Raw genomic sequence first — 20,846 nt, forward strand, 5'->3', positions numbered from 1 at the left:
TTCTTCCTTGGAAAACAGATAAATCAATTTAAAATGTGACTTGTCTGAAGTGGTGGGTGGAGGTACCATTTGAATCTTTCTTGTACTGATACCAGAAAAGTATTCTGGTGCTATTGCCAACTCAGAAATCATTAAACAATTCAAGAAAGTGGCCATGGGGTTTCAGACCCGAGTTCTTCTCTCTTTCATAATTAGTCCCTTTTTCACAAGCTTGTTCTCTAGCTCCAATGTCGATCAATCACCCAAAAACACCCTCTCATCATACAGACTATGTTTTACCCTAAGATGCACTAAGGCTTTGCGTCAAACTCAAGAGCTGGAGAGGACTGGGTCCCATTTCCCATCTCTAACGCTCAGCCATTCACGGGCTGGCCGCCCGCACAGCCCAGCAGAGGAGGGTGCCCTCCGCAGTCCCCGGGCCACCGAGCCGCCGGCTGCCACCGTCACGGACACAGTTTCCTGTCCGGCGGTCATGCTGCGGTGAACAGTTCTGGCTCTGGTCTCATTTCTGGGTGCGGTCTGGCTGGACATTTTGATCCTTTTATTCAAGACGCCAAATAAATATAAACTATAAAACATTTCAAAAGGAGAGCCGAGGTGCTGTACCTTCTCGATTTTGACAGAAATGATTCCAAGCTGGGAAACGCAGTGGTGACTGGTGGAGTAACTCCCAGCACCCTGTAGGAACAGCCTGACAAAGAGCCTACAAGCCCCACCAATCCAAAGGATTTTTTTTCCTTTCACTTTTTGTGAAGCAGCGTGATCAAAACAAGCTTGACCTTCTTCTTCTACCTCCTTCTTCCTCCTTCTTTATGGCATAAACCTACCTGCTTCTTTTGAAGTTTACTCCCTAGATTGTAAACTCTTTGGGACAGAGCTGTCCTTTGTGTTCTGTGTTTGCACAGTGCCAATTACAAGATGTACTCCTAGAAGCCAATAATAATAATAAATAATAAACATTTGTTCTGATTTCAGTAGTTCCTGATAAGTGCAAACAGAGCACAATGCCTGTGTTTGGTTCCTTTGTGGAGCGCTGCATGAGATAGATGTAATCCCCGAAATATGTGAATATAGCTGACCATCAGCAGAGCGGTGAAAATATCTCACGAAGCAGAATCAGATTCACAAATGCCCTAAGCACCCTATGGAGCAATATTTTCCTTCTAGTCCTTGTCAGTTCTAAAATCTTTGTGGTTTATGGTAATAATGAAAGCGGCACAGCCTTTCCGATGCAAATACACTATTGACTTCAGTCTCATCCTTCAAGAGAAAGAACACAACATTATTGCTGGAATTAAAAAGTAGATATGGAATTCAATAGTATACAAGCTACTGTAAAAGGAAAGTAATGTAAGTCAAACTTTAGCACTACTATTGGCCACATTGCCAAATCTCAACAAGGCTCCTACATTTCCATGAGGAAATGTGAAATTTCTCTGCTTTAAGAATATTCCACCAAAAAAATATATATATCTGAAGGCTGTTCCCTTGTCTCTTTTCAGTGGAATTTGGTGGGTGTGCACAGAGGTGATGGCCTGTCCTTTCTATATACGCGCATCGAGTACAACATTAGTGAATACATGTGACAAAGGCTGTTACTTTTCAGGTATATCCTACTAAGGGACTTGGTAAGTGAGGAGTGGTTTTAGTTTTTCAGAGAGGTATCTCAGGGGAACAAGTGCTCAATAATGGAAAGGAGGGGAAATCCTACCTCTCAGAGACCTTTCTGTACTGCCTCTGTTAGGAATCCCACCATCAACCCGAGCTGAAATGCATTAATTGCTTTAACACTTGGGTATGGGTCATCCATACACAAGCCATCCCCTTGTAGGTCTCCTTGCCATCCCCTTGTAGGTCATCAGCTGCACTTGGCGTATGGAGGATCGGAGCAGGACAGAGGTGGCCAGGGCTGCACAGGAGGGGAGCACCGGCACTGACGTAGGAAAGAGTGCGATGGGAGGACAGTGGGAGACTCACATCAAAGCTGCGAGACTCAATGTGTCTAAATGCACATCTCCAGGTAAAGGAGAATCTGTCCCTGCGTCCCTTCAGGACCCGAGTCCAGAGGCTTGGACAACCAAAACCAGTGAAAACTGCATCCTCTATGCACAAGGCCAGTTAGTCTGCTTACTTTTCTGACATTAGGCACCCAAAGTGTAGTATTTTGGACCGAGATAGCAGCTATTAGGAAACAACCACTAATAGATGTGAAAAGCTTCCTCACAACATTTTTAACTTCGTCAACCCATTTAAGGGCAGCGCTTCTTCCCTCCCACAAGATGCTGCCTGGTCACACTGCTACAACCGATGGTCTCTTTCTCATGCCCTCCTTCTCCCCTCCCAGGACTTGGGTCCTTTGCCAGACTGGCATCCCAAGGAGTGGGGTAAGGACACTGGTAAAAGAAGTAGCTTTTAAAAAGCATTTTATATTAAAATAATGATTAATATATGAGCTAAACATAAGGATAACTGGAATAATTATAAAGCTATCACTTTTTATTTTGTCTGTATTTTAGGACAAGAAAAATTTAAAAGAATCAGGTTGGTTGTGTATTTTAGACCTAGTAAGGTAGATTACTTAAGGCAACGTGTTTGGGATCAGGCAGTCAAGTTGCTGGTATTGCACTTCTTCCCCAATGTTTTTATTGTAGAATGTGATTTCTATAAACTTATCCTGTCATTTTCTTTTAAAAATATCTGACAATACATTTTTAATAGGACTAAGTTCTGAGGGCCTGATTCAGTCTGAGTCTGGTCTAACTCCATCAAAATCTGTGGAGTTTCCCTGGCATCAAAACTGCAGTAATTTAGGAATTACTTAGGCTTTGAATTTCTTGGATTTTGCCAGTAGGAACTTGGAACCAGCAATTCAAAAATTACTTTTCATTGCATCCGGAGATCCCCATTTACTTTCAAAGATACAATCTTCATCATCACATACTCTGGAACAGCACACTTGCATTCATGTTTAGAAGCTTTAACTATGCCTCAATTACATGGGGGAATTTTAAATAAGATTTGCTGATCCTTTTGTTTCATGGATTTGACTAAAACATTCTGTTTATTTTGGTATCACTCTCATAGCTGGCATGACTGATTTATCTGATGACTAATTTATTTGACTCCAGCCAGAGATATACTGCCAAAATTTCAACAAAGAGCTCCTTTGGAAAGGTTTTATATTGTCTCAGTGCATTCTAACTATTAAACACTTTATGAAAATGTCCATTGATTCCCAGAAGCTGCCTGGCAACCATATAGCCTTAAACAACTGAGCTTAACCAGCCCTTCCTCTTGATTAGCCTTTTTGCCTGCTGTAACTGCTCCTCCACTAGCCTGGTATTAGTGAAGCATCTTTCAAGAAGGATAGCATTATTTCTGCACAAGGAAAATGAGGGACAGCTTGACTGTGCACGCACACAGAACATGTCTTATGTAAAAGCTTGATCAAAAGAATAAATGGCAGGCTTAGTTTTTGAAATAGCTGGCGTTATCTCTTGCATGAGTGAGATTCAGGCTGTCAGCGAATGCCTATCAGAGACTTGTTTTCCTTACTCATGCCCATCATCGCACTATGGCTGTAGAAGAATGTGGATTTCATTGGGGTGTCCAGGCTGTGTGGAAAGAGGGGATGACAAGGCTTTGCACATCAAGGCCAGTTTGAGTCCTGGTCAGCTAAAGGTCTATTCAATGAAGACTTAATAATGTGGGGTGGAGAGGAGCTCCTCAATCTGAGGTGACGTTTTAAGGGCTGCAGCAGCTTTGGGTGAAAGTGTTGCTCCTTTTGGGCACAGACTGGGAGAAGGGAGAGATGTGAAATATGGGAAAATTAGTTGCAGGAGGAAAGGAGGAGATTGCTGTCCATGTGCACTGTGGTTTGAATTGAAAGTCGTGGGTATAAATGATATCCAACCGATCTGAGGTAGGGTAGGATTCACCTGCAGGTATCTGCTGAGTCAGAGTGGGATTCAGTCGAATCCTGCCCAGTATGTCCATACCTTCACTAATCATCCATCTGCTTTACTGTCAATTGGCATGTCTAGACTGCCCCTCTGACTTGGGGTAGGTGTCTCCCAGGGATAGGATGGATCCTGTCCCAGAAGAGGACAGGATCCCCTGTCCCTGTTGACTATAAGGGGGTCACAGGGTGACTAGCTCCCACACAGCATTTTACACCAGAGAGGTCTAAAGTGGTCTGGGATAAATCCTAAACCTATGCTTAAGATCCAGCGCAGCAATTTTAGCACTTCATCTGTGCCCAGCTTCAGGTGCCTGATGAAGCAGGATAACATCTACTAGGTAGGAAGAAAGGAGAACTATGGGACCCACACCATTCAAGATTACTAATGCGTGACTCTCTGTTATGTACACAAGATTGCAATCTCATAGCAAGTCTCAGCTGTTACAGAGGACATGAAGCTTATTCAAAGCATTGCCTCTCCCTGCCAGCCTCGCTTGACTCTTCCCTGAGCTGGTCCTTAACTGGATGGTTTTTGTTCAGAATCCAGTCTAAATGCTGTTTATATTTGATACAAGGAAGATAACGTACAGTTTGAGTACTTCAAGCATTTTGGCCTATATTATCTCCCCGCCTCCTCCGTTTTGGGCTGTTTCAGATATGTTAGGAGAATATTGTTTGGCAGTGAAAATAGCACAGAGAAGTGAAATGGGATGAATGTGAGTGTGCTGCCTTTGCTCAGGGCTGTAGATCTCTCAGCAATATCTAGGCCAAATCATGGGCATCAAATGTGTTAGAGAGCTACATGCGCTACAAGCACAGAGCAAAACACCTACTCCAAATCCTCCAAAAAGTAGGAAATGTCTATAAAAAAAGCACAAGATGATTTAATACTAACCAACCTTTGCAGACCAAAAGTCCACTAAAAGACCTTCGTAGACCAAAGGCTACTAACCAGATACGTTAGACCCTAGATACTTTATAAATTATATTTTCTGAATTACAGCTTTCCACCTAAGCAGGCTGCAAGGGGGAGTCCGAGAGAGAAGAGGCAAGGACTTTAGTGGGCACATTTCATTTCTGGCAGCTAGAACTGACCATGGGTTATAAGGTTGAGCTGATTCAGGTAACCACAGAGTAAAACAACCACAGAGTAACAAAATTAAGCTAAGGCTTCGATCTAGTCTGTCCATAGACAGCTGGAAAAGGACAGTTGTTTTTAGGGTATGACACTAAACTGCTAATAGTCTTTGTGGTAATCCAGGCTCACCATTTCTTGTGGTACTGCCACTGGACAATGGGGAAGTGATTATGCTCTTCCTGTTTGCAGCCACTTTTTATGTATTTGAAGGCTATTTTTGTGCCAATGGTTAGTCTACTGTTCTTTAGACTAAACAGTCTTAACTCTTCCAGTCTTTCCTCATAGGTCATGTTTCATAAACTTGAGGGATTCTAGTTGCTCTTATCTGTGTGCTTTCCAAGTGCTCTGCATCTTGCTTCAAGTGTAGTACCCAAACTGGACACAGTACTGCAGCAGAGGCTTTGCTTGGGCCAAGCAGAAGCCATCTCGCATCTTACAGACAAGCTCTTTTTATAAAGACTTGCTTTTTTTTTGCAACACAGTACCATCTATATGTCATGCATTGCCTGATCCCGAGAGGATCCTGGGTCCATCTACACAGACCTGATAGCTGACTAGAAGCTTGTGGAAATTTTTTTCTATTGCATTTCCAGTAAGTTATTTAGAAAGGAGGAGGTAGATATTTTGAGGCAAAGGAGGAGATAGATTATAAAAACTTAACATTACTTGAGCAATAGTACCGGGTCAGACATAGCACTGAACTAATTTATGATCCTGTCTCTGCTAGTGGCATGACAGAGACAGTAAGGCTGCAAAGATGTTGAGAGAAAAGGAAAAAAAAAGAAATAAATCCATTTAGAAAATATTGCTGTTGGTAGAATTGAGTGAAAGCAGATGTAACCCAGTGAACTTCAGACCCTGAAGTAATGTTATTTCTTTCGCTTACTGAGAAAAGTGAGCAATGCCAGTGAAAAAAATCTCTGGCTCTAAAAATCACTTTGCATGACTCATGCATAATAGAAATGAGTCTTGTTTGAAAACAGCCTTTTCCTCATTGTTTCTTCTTCTTTTAAAGAGGTACTTAGGAGTCTTGCACAGCTAAAATATATTTCTTTGCTTCCTAGTTCCTCTCCCTTGTTCAGCAGTGCTTTCCCTTCAGCATTATGAACTATGACCATCTTGCTGCAAGGCTGTGTGAGCGAGCGGGCACAACGTGGAAATCTGTTGCTGGACACAGATTTTTATTTTAAATGATCCAAGGTGGTAAAATTGTAAAGAACAGGTGGTTGAAAGCACTCAGATTCCTTAAATAAGGGTTCCCACTCATTCTTTTGATTAAAATGCTGGAAGTTTTTGGAAATTATCTAATTTCTCCCAGTTGAGCAGTTAGCCTTCACCCAGTCCCTCTTGTACTGAAAGCAGTGGCCAACTTGTCACCACCAGGTCAAGGCAGAGCCTTGCACCTTGCAAGCTCACTTTCTGCTTTCCTAATCATCTGCTTCCGTCAAGCTGTCTGATGTATATTGGGAGGCTGTGGCCTATGTGTTTTGCCAAGAGCTCTCTGCCTGCCCCGTGCCCCAGCCGCTGCACGCAGGGCTCTCTTTCCTTGGCTGCAAGTGTTTTGTCTCCTTGCAAACTATGCCCAGGAAAGAGGAGTGCAAGAGAAAGCAGGTGCTGTCTCCCTGACTCTCCTTTCTCTGGGGCGCATCTGAGTCTTGCACACTCAGATCTTGCTGATCAACTGCAAATCCTATCCACTGGCCCAGACAACCGGTGGTGCCTTACTCTGCCCTGGGCTTGCCCTTAGGTCTCCGCAGTAACCAGAGCAATCACCACACTGCAGCACAACTAGCGAGTGAACTTAGGAAGTCCTCAAATATTTGCATATTATTGCAAACATAAAAATAATAATAAAAATCTGTGGGATGTGGGGTGGTGTGGAGTATCTCTTATCAACAGGCTCCACAAAAGCTCCTTCTTTTGTTTATAAGGAACTGCAGCCCAGAGATGCCTGGATTTGCAGACAGGAAGGGTGAGGGGGGAAAACATCCCCACTTGTTTTCTCCTTTGAGCAACAACATTTCTCTTAACCTTAACCAAAGAAGGTAGCAAAGCCACTTGGCAAACAGACTCATGTTAAGTACCTTGGCTGGAAATGTTTATGCTTGTTCCTGTTAACACACACAGTGCTCTGCTCCATCCGTGCCGAGGGGAGGGAAGGGAAGGACTCGCCGCCCCACGCAGCCATCCCCCTCGCAGCCCGTCGCACCCCTGCACCGTGTGTCCGGGCAGGAGTTCACCCACAGATGGTAACTGCTGCCTGCAGGGAGGGATGCGGGCTTTGGCTGCCCATCCCTCCTCCTGCAAAGCACGGCCCCTTGAGAGGGACCACCACCACCACCACCAAGGGCAGGGGAGCTTGGCTGCTCAGCAGTGAGTTAGCTGAGTCGTGGTTTGGGGGTGTCTGCACCCACAGTGAAAGCCAGGCCAAAGCAAGGTGTGGCAGTGCAGAATGTGCTAGCCACAGAGACCCAACTGGCCATTGACCCTCTGAGAGTGAGCCCTGTCTTGTACCGCAGTCTGGAAAGCAGCCGAGAGCTCAGAGCTGGAGAAGCACGGCCCCTTCGCTCCCTGCTATACCCCTGCACTGAACCTCACCATCTCCAACCACTCTGCGTCTCATTTGCTTTAGGGGAAGGTGGCTCTACCGTATGTGGCCTCCCGCTCCCTCAGGAACACACATTTCCAGCTGTAGATTATTTCTTTGCTTTTGACTATCCCACCTTGTACCTCAGCTGGGCTCCCTGCACCTTCTGGAAAGATGTACCCATCTCAAACACCTACACAGAGGCAGCGGTACCGTGATGGTCCTTCTGCAGCCTGTGCTATTGGGCTCCAGTGTTTGCCAGAAACGCAAGAGGAGCCCTGTGGCAGTCTCAGCTGGAGATGCCCTTGGGAGAATACAGCTGAGGGAGAAAAGCAAAGAAGATGAAGGCTGTGGGGTTGGCAAGGGATGTGCAGGATGGCCATGCCGTGTTCACGGTGCCACAGGCAGTGACCTCCCTAGCAGACCTTGGTGAGCGGTGCCAGCCCACGGGTGCTTGCTCAGCTTCTGGGACCGCAGGGAGAGGAGCCCTGGCTGCTGGCTGCTGGCTGGGACAGCAGCGAGTCTTTCTGACTCAGCAGGAATTGACCCAAATCCCTGGCAGAGAGAAAAATAAATTTTCTGCCTTCCACTCATACTCTGTCCCTGACTGCGGTGGGTGCCCTTGTTTTAAAAGTCAAGGTCCAGGGCTCTGACTAGGACACTGGGTGACTTCTCAGCTGGTGTGTTTTTCTGGTCAGGTCGCATCACTTTGGGATTTCAACAAATCCCACCTCTGGGTACAGCCAATGTGGAGATTTTGTAGCCTCGCAAAATGACACCCAGCTCAACAGGAAAGCTGAAGAAACTTGGGCTTTTGCACTGAAAGGATGTCTTCACAGGGAGCTTCAATCTGAATGAGGATGCATTCATGAGGGTCAAAAGCCCTGTTGGGTCCTAGCCCTGCACCAAGCCAGGCAAATAGGTCGGCTCGAAGCGGACCTGAGCCTTGCTGCACACAGACGCTCAAGAGTTACTGACACTTTAAAATGCTGAATTTCTGTGAAGATTAAATGCAAACCACCGAGTTTCTAGAGACAATATTAAGTAATCATGATACTGGAAATTTTGCAATAGCCTCTGAGTAAAGCAAAACTACTTGCGGCATGAAGATGTTGAAAGGTGGTGTAAATTAAAGTAAAATTGTCTATTGCGTTGGTTTTTCTGGGATATAATGGTATCATCTGTTTTGTAAGCTGGAGCATTTCCATTTTCCATTATACTTTGGAAAAGCCAGATGCCATTAATGATTATTTAGTTAATTAAATTACCTCTTTTCCCCATTTTGTGAGATAACTACTTCTGTTATTAACAAAAGGCTGACTCAGGGCCCAGTACGTGGTGTGATGCTTGCTTGGGATGGGATGCCAGCCTGGGGCAGAAGCTTGGGCTCATGGTGGGCTTGCAGTGGAGAAGCTGTTTATACCTCCAGAGAGTCCTGTACTGGTCACCCAATTAAACACTGCATGGAGATACGGTTAGTGAGGCACTTTCACTGTTTCTTAGTGGCTTGGGTTTGGTTTCTGCTTTTGCTGCTTACAGGATGAAATATCAATAGAAAGGCTCTTATGTGACATTCTGTGTTATTGTTTAGAAATTCATTTGTGAAGAAGGAAAAGGCAGTCTCCAAATAACAGAAGATTTTGGCGGATTTCCATCTACAGCAGAAATTTAGAACTTCTGAGCTCTCATTTCCTTTGGAAATATGAATCAGTGTGCGTTGTCCTGAATATGAGCCCAAGACACATTTTTGTGTCTGACTGGTACCTGCAGAAGAGTAGGCTCACATCTTAGCTGGATACAAAAATAATAACAAGTATAAAAATTGGTAGAGTGGACCTGGTAGAAAACCAATATATATTATTTTGAAAGCAAATTCATGAGAATCTTCAAGTATTCAGTTTTGCTTCTCATTTTGACTGTCAAGTTGCGTAATTGTACTCTTTCAAATACTAGTAGAGTCTGTGTAATTAACTTTTGTGAAAATGGGGGGCTAGAAGGGAAATTTTGGAGTCTAACCTAAAATAATCTTATAAAATAAGATTAATGACATATCCAGTTGATGGTGTACAGTATTAAAATCTACCACATGGAATTCTTGATTTATGGAAAACTGTTCAATAGCCCAACATAAATCTTAGCTCAAGATGTGGAATTTAAAAATTCTATCTTTAAGCAGGTTATCCTGAGGACCTGTTTCACTAGAGCGTGGTTAATTACCTCCAGACTAACATATGTTTTCTTTAGAAAAGTTAAAACAGTAAAAAAGAAACATAACTGTAAAACGATCACATCAGTAGACTGTTGAGCATGGTCATTAGAAGTCTTCAATGCCTCTGCTCTTTTAACTGTTCCAGATCCTTTTTTAGAAATTTAAAGCGCAAATGTCTGGGTGACAAGTACAAGGTATTTAAGGTGAGAGATGAACAAAATATTCTCAGGAGACTTTGCATGTGCCTGAATTTCAATATGTGCTTTGCCAAATTAAGACCATAAATAGATTTTTAAATATTTGGGCAGGCAACAGTGTCTCCCAACATCCCATAAAAGGTCACTGTAGGGGCAGAACAAGAATCTGGCTTTCCAGCTTTCTCTCCAGGCCAGCACATTTGCCCATTCTCTGTAAGTCCTGTCCCTGGCATGAAGTAGATATACGGCCATCTTGTTCTATGGGTCCATCCTATTTAGCCACCGTCCTGTTCTTGAGTGACCTCAGCTAGCTAAATGCCAGTTCGCAGGGTCTACACTAACAGATTTTGGTAAATGTCCACTCAGTGTTGTTGGCTATCTGTGCCACCTCATCAAGAATCTTTTTGGCATCTCTTGTTCTGTTTCCTTTGACCCTGGTTTCATGCCTTTCGGTTCATTTCTCTCCGACAGAAAGCATCCCCTGGAACAGAAAGACTTTGCTGGCTTATTATTAACAGTGAAACTAATGAAGGTTTAAATGCTTGGCTTTGTGACTTGAATTTTGTTTTGAATATATGTGTGTTTAAAAAAAAAAAGGAAGTAATAAAATCCAGGAAGATTTTAATGACACAAAACCATTATTAAACCCTGAATACCATCAAAAGGGAGGTGCTGCTTCTTCACCTCAATAGTGAAATGTCATCAGAAGTGCCCCTTTCCTTGCGAGGTACCCCACTTCCAGGCCTGTCCATCTCATACGTTCAGCTTGGCACCTTTCTCAGCTGCCCAACTTCCAGGCCTCTGCCTCACCTCCTGTGCCCCTGCTGCTCACCCCCATGCTGAGAAGATCGTTTGGTCAGCAGGTCCATGAGCTGCTGCATGGCTGTGCTGGGCAAATGAGGCCATGGACTGAGAGGCATAGAGTGGGAAAAGGAAGTGCCCTTGCACATAAGAAAGCCCTGCTTTAAGGCTCAGCCGCCTGAGCTGATGCGCTCTCTCCTGTGGTAGGAAATGCATCCCTGGAGAGGAAAGCCATGCAGGAGCCTTGGGCTTCAATGTCTAGTCTGTAGAGAGAAGATTGAGTGGATCACAGGCATCTGCTGGGCACAGCCAGAGGTCCCTCACAGTACTGGCACCAGGACTGAGTCAAGGAATAAGTGCCCTGAAAAAGTGGGAATCTGAAGTCCTCAGTAACAGCCCTGGTAACACCTCTGCTCCAACCATTTGATCTCATTTGAATCAGTGAAACACCCAAGAGGATACACTGATCAGCCTCTAAACCACCAGAGAGCCCCATGGCACCCACTCCAGGAAAGGCTTGTAAAGGTAACCGGACATTGTAGGACTTGATGCATGTGGGATATGGAGAGGAATCCCATGTGCAAGCTCCACTAAAATGGCTTTGCTCATCTGGCATCTTGCTTAACATTGCAGAACTATGTGTAAGTACCATGAGACACGGAATAACACCTGCATTCAGGGATTTAATACTCCTATTGTCTGTGTAGTGATTTGTTTTGTCTGCCAAATTGGCACTTAACTCACACCTGCCCAGCCAACTCCATGTGGTAGCCACAGCAGAGATTTTTTATGTACATAGATTTTTTTCTCTACAATTCCTCACCCCATGCCCATTGGCTACACTCACTTCCCCATACCCATTCCCAAGTTGTTTGCTGCTCAGCCTCTCTCCTCCCCCTTGCACCGCTCCCTGGAAATGTCATATGTGCTAGAAGGCTGAAGATTTAAAATCTTAAATCTCAGCAGTGTGAATTCCAAAATCATCAGCTTTAATGATTTGTACTTCAGTCTCCTTCTCTCACCCATCCGCCTACCACAGCTGTTTTTGCCAAGTCTCCTCTCCCCTGCTGCTGCAGGGACTTTAAAAAATGAAATGGATTGTATCTCTGTAACTTTGAATGAAGCTCTGATTGTAGCATGACTGCTAAAAAAATTAGAAGAGGTACATTGGCCCTAGGCTCCTCAGTGCACGCTACAGGGAAGCTCTCCTCACCCGCCTCAGCGCTCGCAAGGCAGACCAGGGTACAAAACCTGTTTGAACAGAGGTATTTTAAGACATTGGCTGCATACCAATTACTGCTGAGTCCTATTCATTTTGCAGTACACTCTCTGCTGCTATGTAGGAGTAATCAAAGAAAGCTAAAAGCAAAGCAGAGATAACAATCTATCCTGGCATGAGTATTAGAAGATGAAAGAGCTTTGTTATTAATGCCCCAATAACAAGCTTTGCATTCCCATCCTTGCACCAGCTGCATGGGAACCATGCTAGCAGACAGCAGCACTTTGCACCTTCCATATTTCCTCACTGATTTTCTGCAAACGAAGACCACCTCTGGGGGGACTGTCCACCAGGCAAAAATCTGTAAGGATGACTGAAGAGAAGCACAAGCAGCATTACTCTTGTCCAGGTCTTGACAAAAGTGAAAAAGATCTCAGCACCATAACCTCTGCCCTTGTATAGAGGTGGGAAGATAGAAAGCTTATAGCACAAGAGGATTGCAGAGATGCTGTCAAATTGCCAGGTGTAAACAAGAGCTAAAAAGGAGGGCTGGTCTGCAATGCCTTGTGTTTTCCTGGAATCCTGCAGATTTTAAAGCAGTGTCAGAGTCTGTCCTTTGTAACCTGCCATTAGCTTCTCCTCCAAAACTGGCAGCTGGCTGTGAAAGCCTCCACCCTCAGTGTTTCCCAGCTGGCCCTGTGCAGTCTAGTCCTGCAGTTCTTGGATTCTCTTTGTGTATCTGTCTGGCTGCAGGTCCCCCAGTAGGCACACCTCTTTCCAGTGTGCCCCATAGCTCTGGACTATTCTGGTTCAAGTAATTGGCCAGAGCCAGACAATCTTCATAGTAAATAGCAGTAAATAGTGATTCATTGTGGTTTAGATTCATGAATTTTCAGAGCTTATAGATTAAAATCTTGGAAACAAAAAGCTCGAAAAGAAAACAAAATTTGGCAGCAGGATTTCTTGTGAACCACTTCAAAATCTCTAACCTGTGTTTGAGCTCTGAGATCCAAAAATCCAGGTTTCACAGAGTTGTCTCTTGGGGGACTCCATGGCTCTAAAAGCTTCCTCTGGAACTCACCACCCCCACGGAAGCCCTGGGTTTTGCTCTGGATCTACTGCAAAGCTGCTGCTGGAGCTCCCTGGGGGAAAATCTCTTGGATACTTGGGAGTTAGCCCCCTCCTTCAGTTCGTATCTGTTCTGCCAGGGGCTGCTATGTCAAACATGGCTCTCTGCTTCATGAATGGCTCTGCTGCAAATGATTCAATTCCTTCCCTTACTTGAAACCACCCTACAAAGACCCGTTATTCCTCAGACTAACTCCTACCTAGGCTGAACTGTTTGATTTACTTTCTTCTTTCACTTTTGGGGGTGGGGGGAGGGGAGAGGATGGGCAATAATATATAACAATATATACAATATATTATATATATTGTATTATATATATTATATATTATATAATATATAAAAATATATAATATATTATAGAATATATTATATGTTATCTATATAGTATTATATATATTATATATTACTCTATATATATTGTAATATATACAATATATAACAGATTCCAGAAACATGGAACTGTAACTTTGTTGTAACTTTGAAATTGTATATTGTCACAACATGTCATGACCTCTAGTGCATTACCAGCTTCCTCTAGGGACCAAACATGCATTTCAGGCTATCTTGTTTGAGCGGAGAGCAGACCTAGTCATCTAATGTGAGAACGGAGGACATGAGTTTGGAAAGAGGCTTGCTACAACGGAGAGGCAAACTGTGAGAGCTCAGAACCTTTTGTTGCCAAGATTTAACACCCTATTTCTCTGCATACACAAAAGTCCCCATGCTGGAATCAGCATTTCAGTCAGTCCAAACAGTGACTGTCGGGGTTTAACCCCAGCTGACCACTAAGCCCCACCCAGCCGCTCGCTCACTCCTCCCCAGTGGGATGGGGGAGAGAATCGGAAGAGTAAACGTGAGAAAATTCATGGGCTGAAGTAAAGACAGTTTCATAGGTAAAGCAGAAGCCATGCATGCAAGCAAGTAAAACAAGGAATTCATTCACTCCTTCCCATGGGCAGGCAGGTGCTCAGCCATCTCCAGGAAAGCAGGGCTCCATCACACGTAATGGTTACTTGGAAAGACAAACGCCATCACTCTGCACGTCTCCCCATTCCCTCCTTCTTCCCCCAGCTTTACATGCTGAGCATGACGCCATATGGTATGGAATAGCCCTTTGGTCAGCTGGAGTCAGCTGTCCCAGCCGTGCCCCCTCCCAGCTTCTTGTGCACCCCAGCCTACTCGCTGGTGGGGTGGGGTGAGAAGCAGAAAAGGCCTTGGCTCTGTGTAAGCACTGCTCAGCAATAACCAAAACATCCCTGTGTTATCAACACTGTTTCCAGCACAAATCCAAAACATAGCCCCATACTGGCTACTATGAAGAAAATTAACTCTACCCCAGCCAAAACCAGCACAGTGACCCTTCTGCCTACTGAGAAATGGAGAGTACTTTGGAATTAAGCCATAAAACTCTGAGAGAAATTTTGCCCATGTCTCATGGTCACCATTCTCAAATTTGCGCTACTGATCCTAGCGTATATTTCTTTTTATATTGATGCAACTTTGCCAATGCTGTTTTGACTTTGTTTTTCTAAATCAGCAAATGGATGTTGTACTCATTGGGCAGAAAAACTTAACGGAGGGGTGGCTCAGTCTGTGGAGCACAAATCAACCCCACCTCCCTCAAGTTAGCATTTTTCCTAGAAGGATTTGCTTGCTGCAGAAAAGTTCTTAGACGCGGTTATCTTCCAACCTCAGTATCGGACCCCCGTGACTCTGTCCCTTTGACTACCTGGAGTACCCCTCAGCAGAGTCCTCTGTGGCTGGCCATCAGTCTGAAGAAAACCCCCCCGATGGATTTCTCCCTTCCTGCTGATGGCTGCGGCCATTCGCCCCTGACTGACGGCCCGGCCCTCTCCCCTTTTGATCCCCCAAAAGCACGCTGGGCTGCTGCTTTGCCATGGCTCTGGGTGCAGTTAAACCGCTCCTCTCCTGTGGCCGCTCTCCCAGGGGAAGCCGGGGGCGAGGTACGCTGCCTTTCCAGGACCAGAGGGAGCTTCTTGCGCCCACCCGGGCAGCGCGGCACCGCCCCCGGGCACGGCCGGGGCTGCCCCGGGGCCGCGCCTGCAGCACCATGGAGAGAGGAGCGCGCTCGCCTCTGGCGGCCGGGAGCGCGCAGCGAGCGGGCAGGGTGCGGGCAGCGAGCGGGCAGTGGGCAGGGAGCGGGCAGGGAGCGGGAGGGGAGTGGGCAGGGAGCGGGCAGTGGACGGGGAGCGGGCAGGGAGCGGGAGGGGAGCGGACAAGGGAGAGGGCAGGGTGCGGGCAGGGAGCGGGCAGTGGACGGGGAGCGGGCAGGGAGCGGGCAGGGAGCGGGCAGGGAGAGGGCAGGGTGCGGGCAGGGAGCGGGCAGTGGACGGGGAGCGGGCAGGGAGCGGGCAGGGAGAGGGCAGGGTGCGGGCAGGGAGCGGGCAGTGGACGGGGAGCGGGCAGGGAGCGGGAGGGGAGCGGGCAGGGAGCGGGCAGGGAGCGGGAAGGGAGCGGGCAGGGGGCGAGAGGGGAGCGGGCAGGGTGCGGGCAGGGAGCGGGCAGTGGGCGGGGAGTGGGCAGGGAGCGGGCAGTGGACGGGAGCGGGCAGGGAGCGGGCAGTGGACGGGAGCGGGCAGGGAGCGGGCAGTGGACGGGGAGCAGGCAGGGAGCGGGAAGGGAGCGGGCAGGGAGCGGGAGGGGAGCGGGCAGGGAGAGGGCAGGGTAAGGGCAGGGAGCGGGCAGTGGACGGGGAGCGGGCAGGGAGCGGGAGGGGAGCGGGCAAGGAGCGGGAAGGGAGCGGGAAGGGAGCGGGCAGGGAGCGGGCAGGGTGCGGGCAGCCAGCGGGCAGTGGGTGGGGAGCGGGCAGGGAGCGGGAGGGGAGTAGGCAGGGAGCGGGCAGGGTGCGGGCAGGGAGCGGGCAGTGGACAGGGAGCGGGCAGCGAGCGGGCAGGGAGCGGGCAGGGAGCGGGCTGTGGGCGCCGGGCAGGGAGCAGGCAGGGCGTGGGGATCTGGCAGGCAGCAGGGAGCAGGAGCGCAGTGTCTGGCCCCAGCCCTCACTCAGCCTGCCCCATGTAACCCCACTTGTGATGAGCACAGAGCAGTGGCGTTGGGCACTGGGGCATTTATCACTAAGTTCCCTCCTCATAGGCTCGGAGAAGCCTGGCCTTGGCTGCCACAGGGATATCTGGCTGGCTCGCTGTCGACTGGCAGTAACCAACTGGCTAGTGTGTTTTCCCTGGCAGTAAGGTTCTGTCTGGTGAGGGAAACTCTCGTGTCAGTCCTTTCCTGCTCGAGGGTGAGCCCTCTGGGAAAGTTGCTAGTGTCACCCCGAAGTGTGGCTGGCGTTGCTCTCCCCGCCCAGATGAACTCAAATGGTGTTTGACTAAGCAAGGCTGCTCTGGGTACAGGTGCTGCGATAGTAGTTGCCTTGTTTCAGCTTCCTTCCACCTCTTAGCTATATTACAGTGGCAGCTTCATGAAACGGCAGCTCTGAATCTGTCTGCCGATGTGACCTAGAACACCTGGGCATTGCCCTTTTCATATTGGCTACCATCAGCATAGCACTGCTTGCCCTGCCTGGCTCTATCAAAACAGGCACTGGCAAGACTAAAGGGATACCAGCAGAAGACCTGAGGCTCAAACAAGCACAGGTTCAAGGAAGCACAATTCCTCTACTTTCTGGTACACCTTCCATGCATGGCATGGAAAACCAGAGAGTGCAGAGGAGTCGTGAAACACTGCCACAGGCTAGGCATACCAAATGCTGAACCAATTATTTGAAGAAGCCCTGATTGACTAGGGAGGTGTCATAGGAAAGGGATGTGGGCACAATTCAGTTTGCTAGTTACAGTTACGGTTTTTTATGTGAATGAGACAGCTCTCTCTGGCATCACCAAAAGCAAAATACTTAAATAAAGTATCTAAGCAGTGCTAGCATAGACAACTAAAAGCTAGTTCTTGTCCAATCTGGAGAATAATTCTTGGAGAATACTTCTTGTCCAATCTGGACTGTAAGAATTCAGGATGATAAACATGAGAGGAATGAGCAGAGAGGCAACGACTGCCTGTGGAGCACTAAGGAGTTAGCAGGAGATGGGGTGGGTAGAAACTCTGCTATAAAAAGTGAGTATCTTTCTGAAGTCCACAACAGCACTGACTCTAGCGGAGTTAGGAGCTTTAGTTCCCAGGCTCACCCTTTGAAGATACTTTATGGGTCCTTCTTATTGATAAGGACTGAGAGGTTAATCAGAGGTTAGTGGTTTTGTTAAACAATATTGTCTCTCTGTTAGTTTTAATTTCTGGAGTTTATTGACTGTGTGAGTTTATGCCTGTGTGTAATGGTCCCTTGGTTTTGATCATATAATTTCCATGAGTATATCTGGTGCACTGATAATCATAACCAAGTTAACTGAAGAGACAATGTTCCCAGATAACATTTAGCTTGAAGCTTGCTGTATTTGTGTCAGATCTGATGAATGACTTTGTTGCATACTTCTCCCAAAGCAGCTGATTTAATAAAAGATACTGCTTTCTCCCCCATTGCCTTAAATGACTGTAGCTACAACGCTATTATTATTTGTGCTAAAGTAAATATGTCATACTCCTCCAGGATCTTTCATCTGAATGTTTCAGTCACTGCAGCGGAGTACACTGTGGCTGTACATGTGAATGTACACGTACATTTGGCAACAGCCCAGCTAGCTTGGATACCGTTAGTGTGCCGTGCTGACCCAGACTTCCAGAAACATTAAACCCTCAAGATCTGTAGGTGGGCTGGGTTGCAGAAGCTGAGCTCTTATTGCCTTGGCTATGCTCCTATCAGCACAACTAGTCCTTTAGCTGAAAGTCAATTCTAGTACATATCTACATACTGCCAATGACCGCAGGGTAATCCTGCTAAAAGAAAGACCTCTGGAGTCCGTTTTTTGTTTACTGTGATTTAAATAGGAAAAGAAAAACTTAAAACTTCATAGAGCTTATGGAGAAGCCTCTCCTGCAGAATCCCCCCGAAAGTGCAATCAAAACTTTAATGATCAAATGCATCTGCTTTGGAGTAGAAGTGACTTGTGTTATTTACTGCTAATACTTTCTGTGGGGTAACCTGAAGATGGATAGGTAGGAATGGAGGGGGGAGCTTGTGTAACAGAGTTATCTTTGGCTGTAGGACAAATTGCAAATAGATTCCATAAAATCATAAATGTGCAGAAGAAAAAGTTATATTGCCAGCCCACCCTGACATCAGTATGCCAATAATGATGATACGTTGAGGCTCTGAGGACAGAGATGGGAGTTCATTACTTCTTTAATCTGAGTGTTTTATTGTTTTACAATGTAGGACAGAGTGAGAGTACAAAGCTCTTTCCATGTTGAACTCTTGTTTTCCTTGGATTACCAGGAGTTTATGTTTAGCAGGTTTTCCAAACAAAATACCTCACTCTTTCCCGGTAGTGTTTATGCTACATGTAACATTACCCTTTGCTGGTGCGTGCACTGGCAGGTTAAAATTAGACTTCCTAAATGTCAGTACAGCAGCTTGCTACTCGCTTACTTTAACAAGAGCATGCTACTTTAATTTGTTGTAAATTTCTTGTCTATGTTACTAAACAGCAAATAAGCAAAATCTTACTCAGATGCTTAAGTATATATTTAAAGGATGCACACATAATGATGCGTATTTTGTTTATTCAAGTTTCAATCTGCCAGTTATCAAAATAATAGTAACAATACAAAGTGGCAAATGGATTACAGCTGACTATTCTGAAAGCAGCTTTTATACTAGTAATAATAGCGATAATGATAGTTTCTAGTTACTGAAGTTACATTGCTTTAAACAAATTTGATCATATGTGCCTGAGAAGAAGAGTTGGGTTTTTTTCCTTTAAATCTTGGCAGAAATAATGCATAAATGGTGATTTGCAAAGATGTAATATTTCCTTTTAAAGCATATGTGTGAGTTTCTATGCCTTTTAAGTAATTTTTGATGAACAGCACTCTTTAAAAGTAAAACTATTCTTATCCATTCACATCCCTCACATGTGATTTGTGACGGTTTGGAGCAGGGCATGATAAAATGTGTACAAAAATGATGCCGAGTTTTATCTCAAAATCCTCGTACATGTAAGAGTCAATTTGTATGTTGCAGCATGCAGTCTGATGTGGCAGGGGCATGACAGACAAGAAAAGGTATGGATCTGTAACATCCCCGTGTTTCCATGTGTGTGCAAGGTGTGTGTGTGCGCCTATGACCCTGTTTATGTAATATGGTAACAACCGTGCAACAGTAGATTTTATATCTCGTTCAGCCACTGGCTGTTAATATCTTAGAATTGTGCTTCTTTCTGGTCTCGTAAAAGCTTTGGAAGACTGGCTCTGTCTAGCCTGGATTTCTTTTCTGGTTCCCTAAAATACCAGTGTCTTAACCCTTTTTTTCCTACTCTAGGCTGACTCCATCTTGCTTGTGTGCTGCCCACATCCAGGAGAAAACAGTCCCTCTGCCCTTGCCCTCGTGAGTGCTTACACACAGTTTCACTGAAAACGCTACCTTGCCTACTGTCTCAAGGCTTAACAACAAATAGAAACAAACCTCTTCATCTACTGCTTTATACACAGAGCAAAATAGAAAACACATTGTGTAGCAGACTTTCAGATAGTCCCTGTCTCTGAGAAAACCCGTTCCTGATATAAGGCAAGAAGACCCCATTTGTTTTTACGCTCTGATAGATGGCTTCCAAATCCAACACTTTCCATTCAAATGGACATTCTGAAACAGTACACCTTTGATCTTTAAAGTTAAAATATTAGTCTGTGATACAGCAAGTATATACACGTGCACTTAATTTCCAGCATGTGAATATTTGCATAGTATTCATGGACGCGGTTCTTTGCTATCTAATTTCCTTAGATACTAAAAAGAGTACCGATAGCTGTCACAGACCTTGCTATCTTTCCTCCCCTCCCCATCCAGCAAGCAGAATGCTTATTTTTGCATGGAAAGTAGAGCTGGAAGACAGTTGAGTCCATCTCTCTGCTAACAGTGGTTTGTTACTGATAGCGTATTTACTGGAACTTTGTCCAGTATACTTATCGCATATTACCAACCACAGAGTAGAGCTTAGTGTCTTTCTTGGAATACATATCATTCCTACAAAGTTGCTTCTGATCTTCTGCCTACAATATCCTTTACTTATGTTCATCACAATGCTTTACTCATAATCTCTTGCACAAGCCAAAATAATCTTTTTCTCCTCAGGCTCACATCTTGCAATAGACATAGCTCTCCGTATGTTCCAGTTAAATTAGACTTACTTACCTTCTACTTTGAAGATAGTAAGGTGAGGTCTGCAGTGAAAAGCACCCAGTGCGTTGCCGGCACAGTTCATCCAAAGACCCTGGAAAACCCAGGTTGCAGTGATAACAGATGATGCTCGACTAGTGACTTTCCACTCATTCGATGCAGTAGCAGCAATAGCAGCTCCCAGCCCACAGAAACAAAATATAAAAGCTACAATCTGTATTCCTAGCATGTTTCTCTGTAACCCAGGGACTTAGTAATGCCACTGCGTGGAGAGAAAAGTACTTTAGTCATGTGAGTAAGCAAAAAGGCATAACATAAGCAAATTATACTCGAACAAGTTCAGTAAC

General features: G+C 45.6%; 1 protein-coding gene across 1 annotated transcript in view; it reads right to left on the reverse strand.

Moving 5' to 3' along the window:
* Positions 1–20,584, reverse strand: part of CLDN10 (claudin 10) — a 63,811-nt gene extending 43,227 nt beyond the window's left edge. The window contains exon 1 of the mRNA XM_072853977.1: positions 20,515–20,584. Coding sequence (XP_072710078.1) covers positions 20,515–20,584 — 70 coding nt within the window. The remainder of the gene's footprint in view (positions 1–20,514) is intronic.
* Positions 20,585–20,846: the final 262 nt, after the last annotated feature.

Source organism: Ciconia boyciana, chromosome 1 (assembly GCF_034638445.1).
Source record: "Ciconia boyciana chromosome 1, ASM3463844v1, whole genome shotgun sequence".
Lineage (NCBI taxonomy): Eukaryota > Metazoa > Chordata > Aves > Ciconiiformes > Ciconiidae > Ciconia > Ciconia boyciana.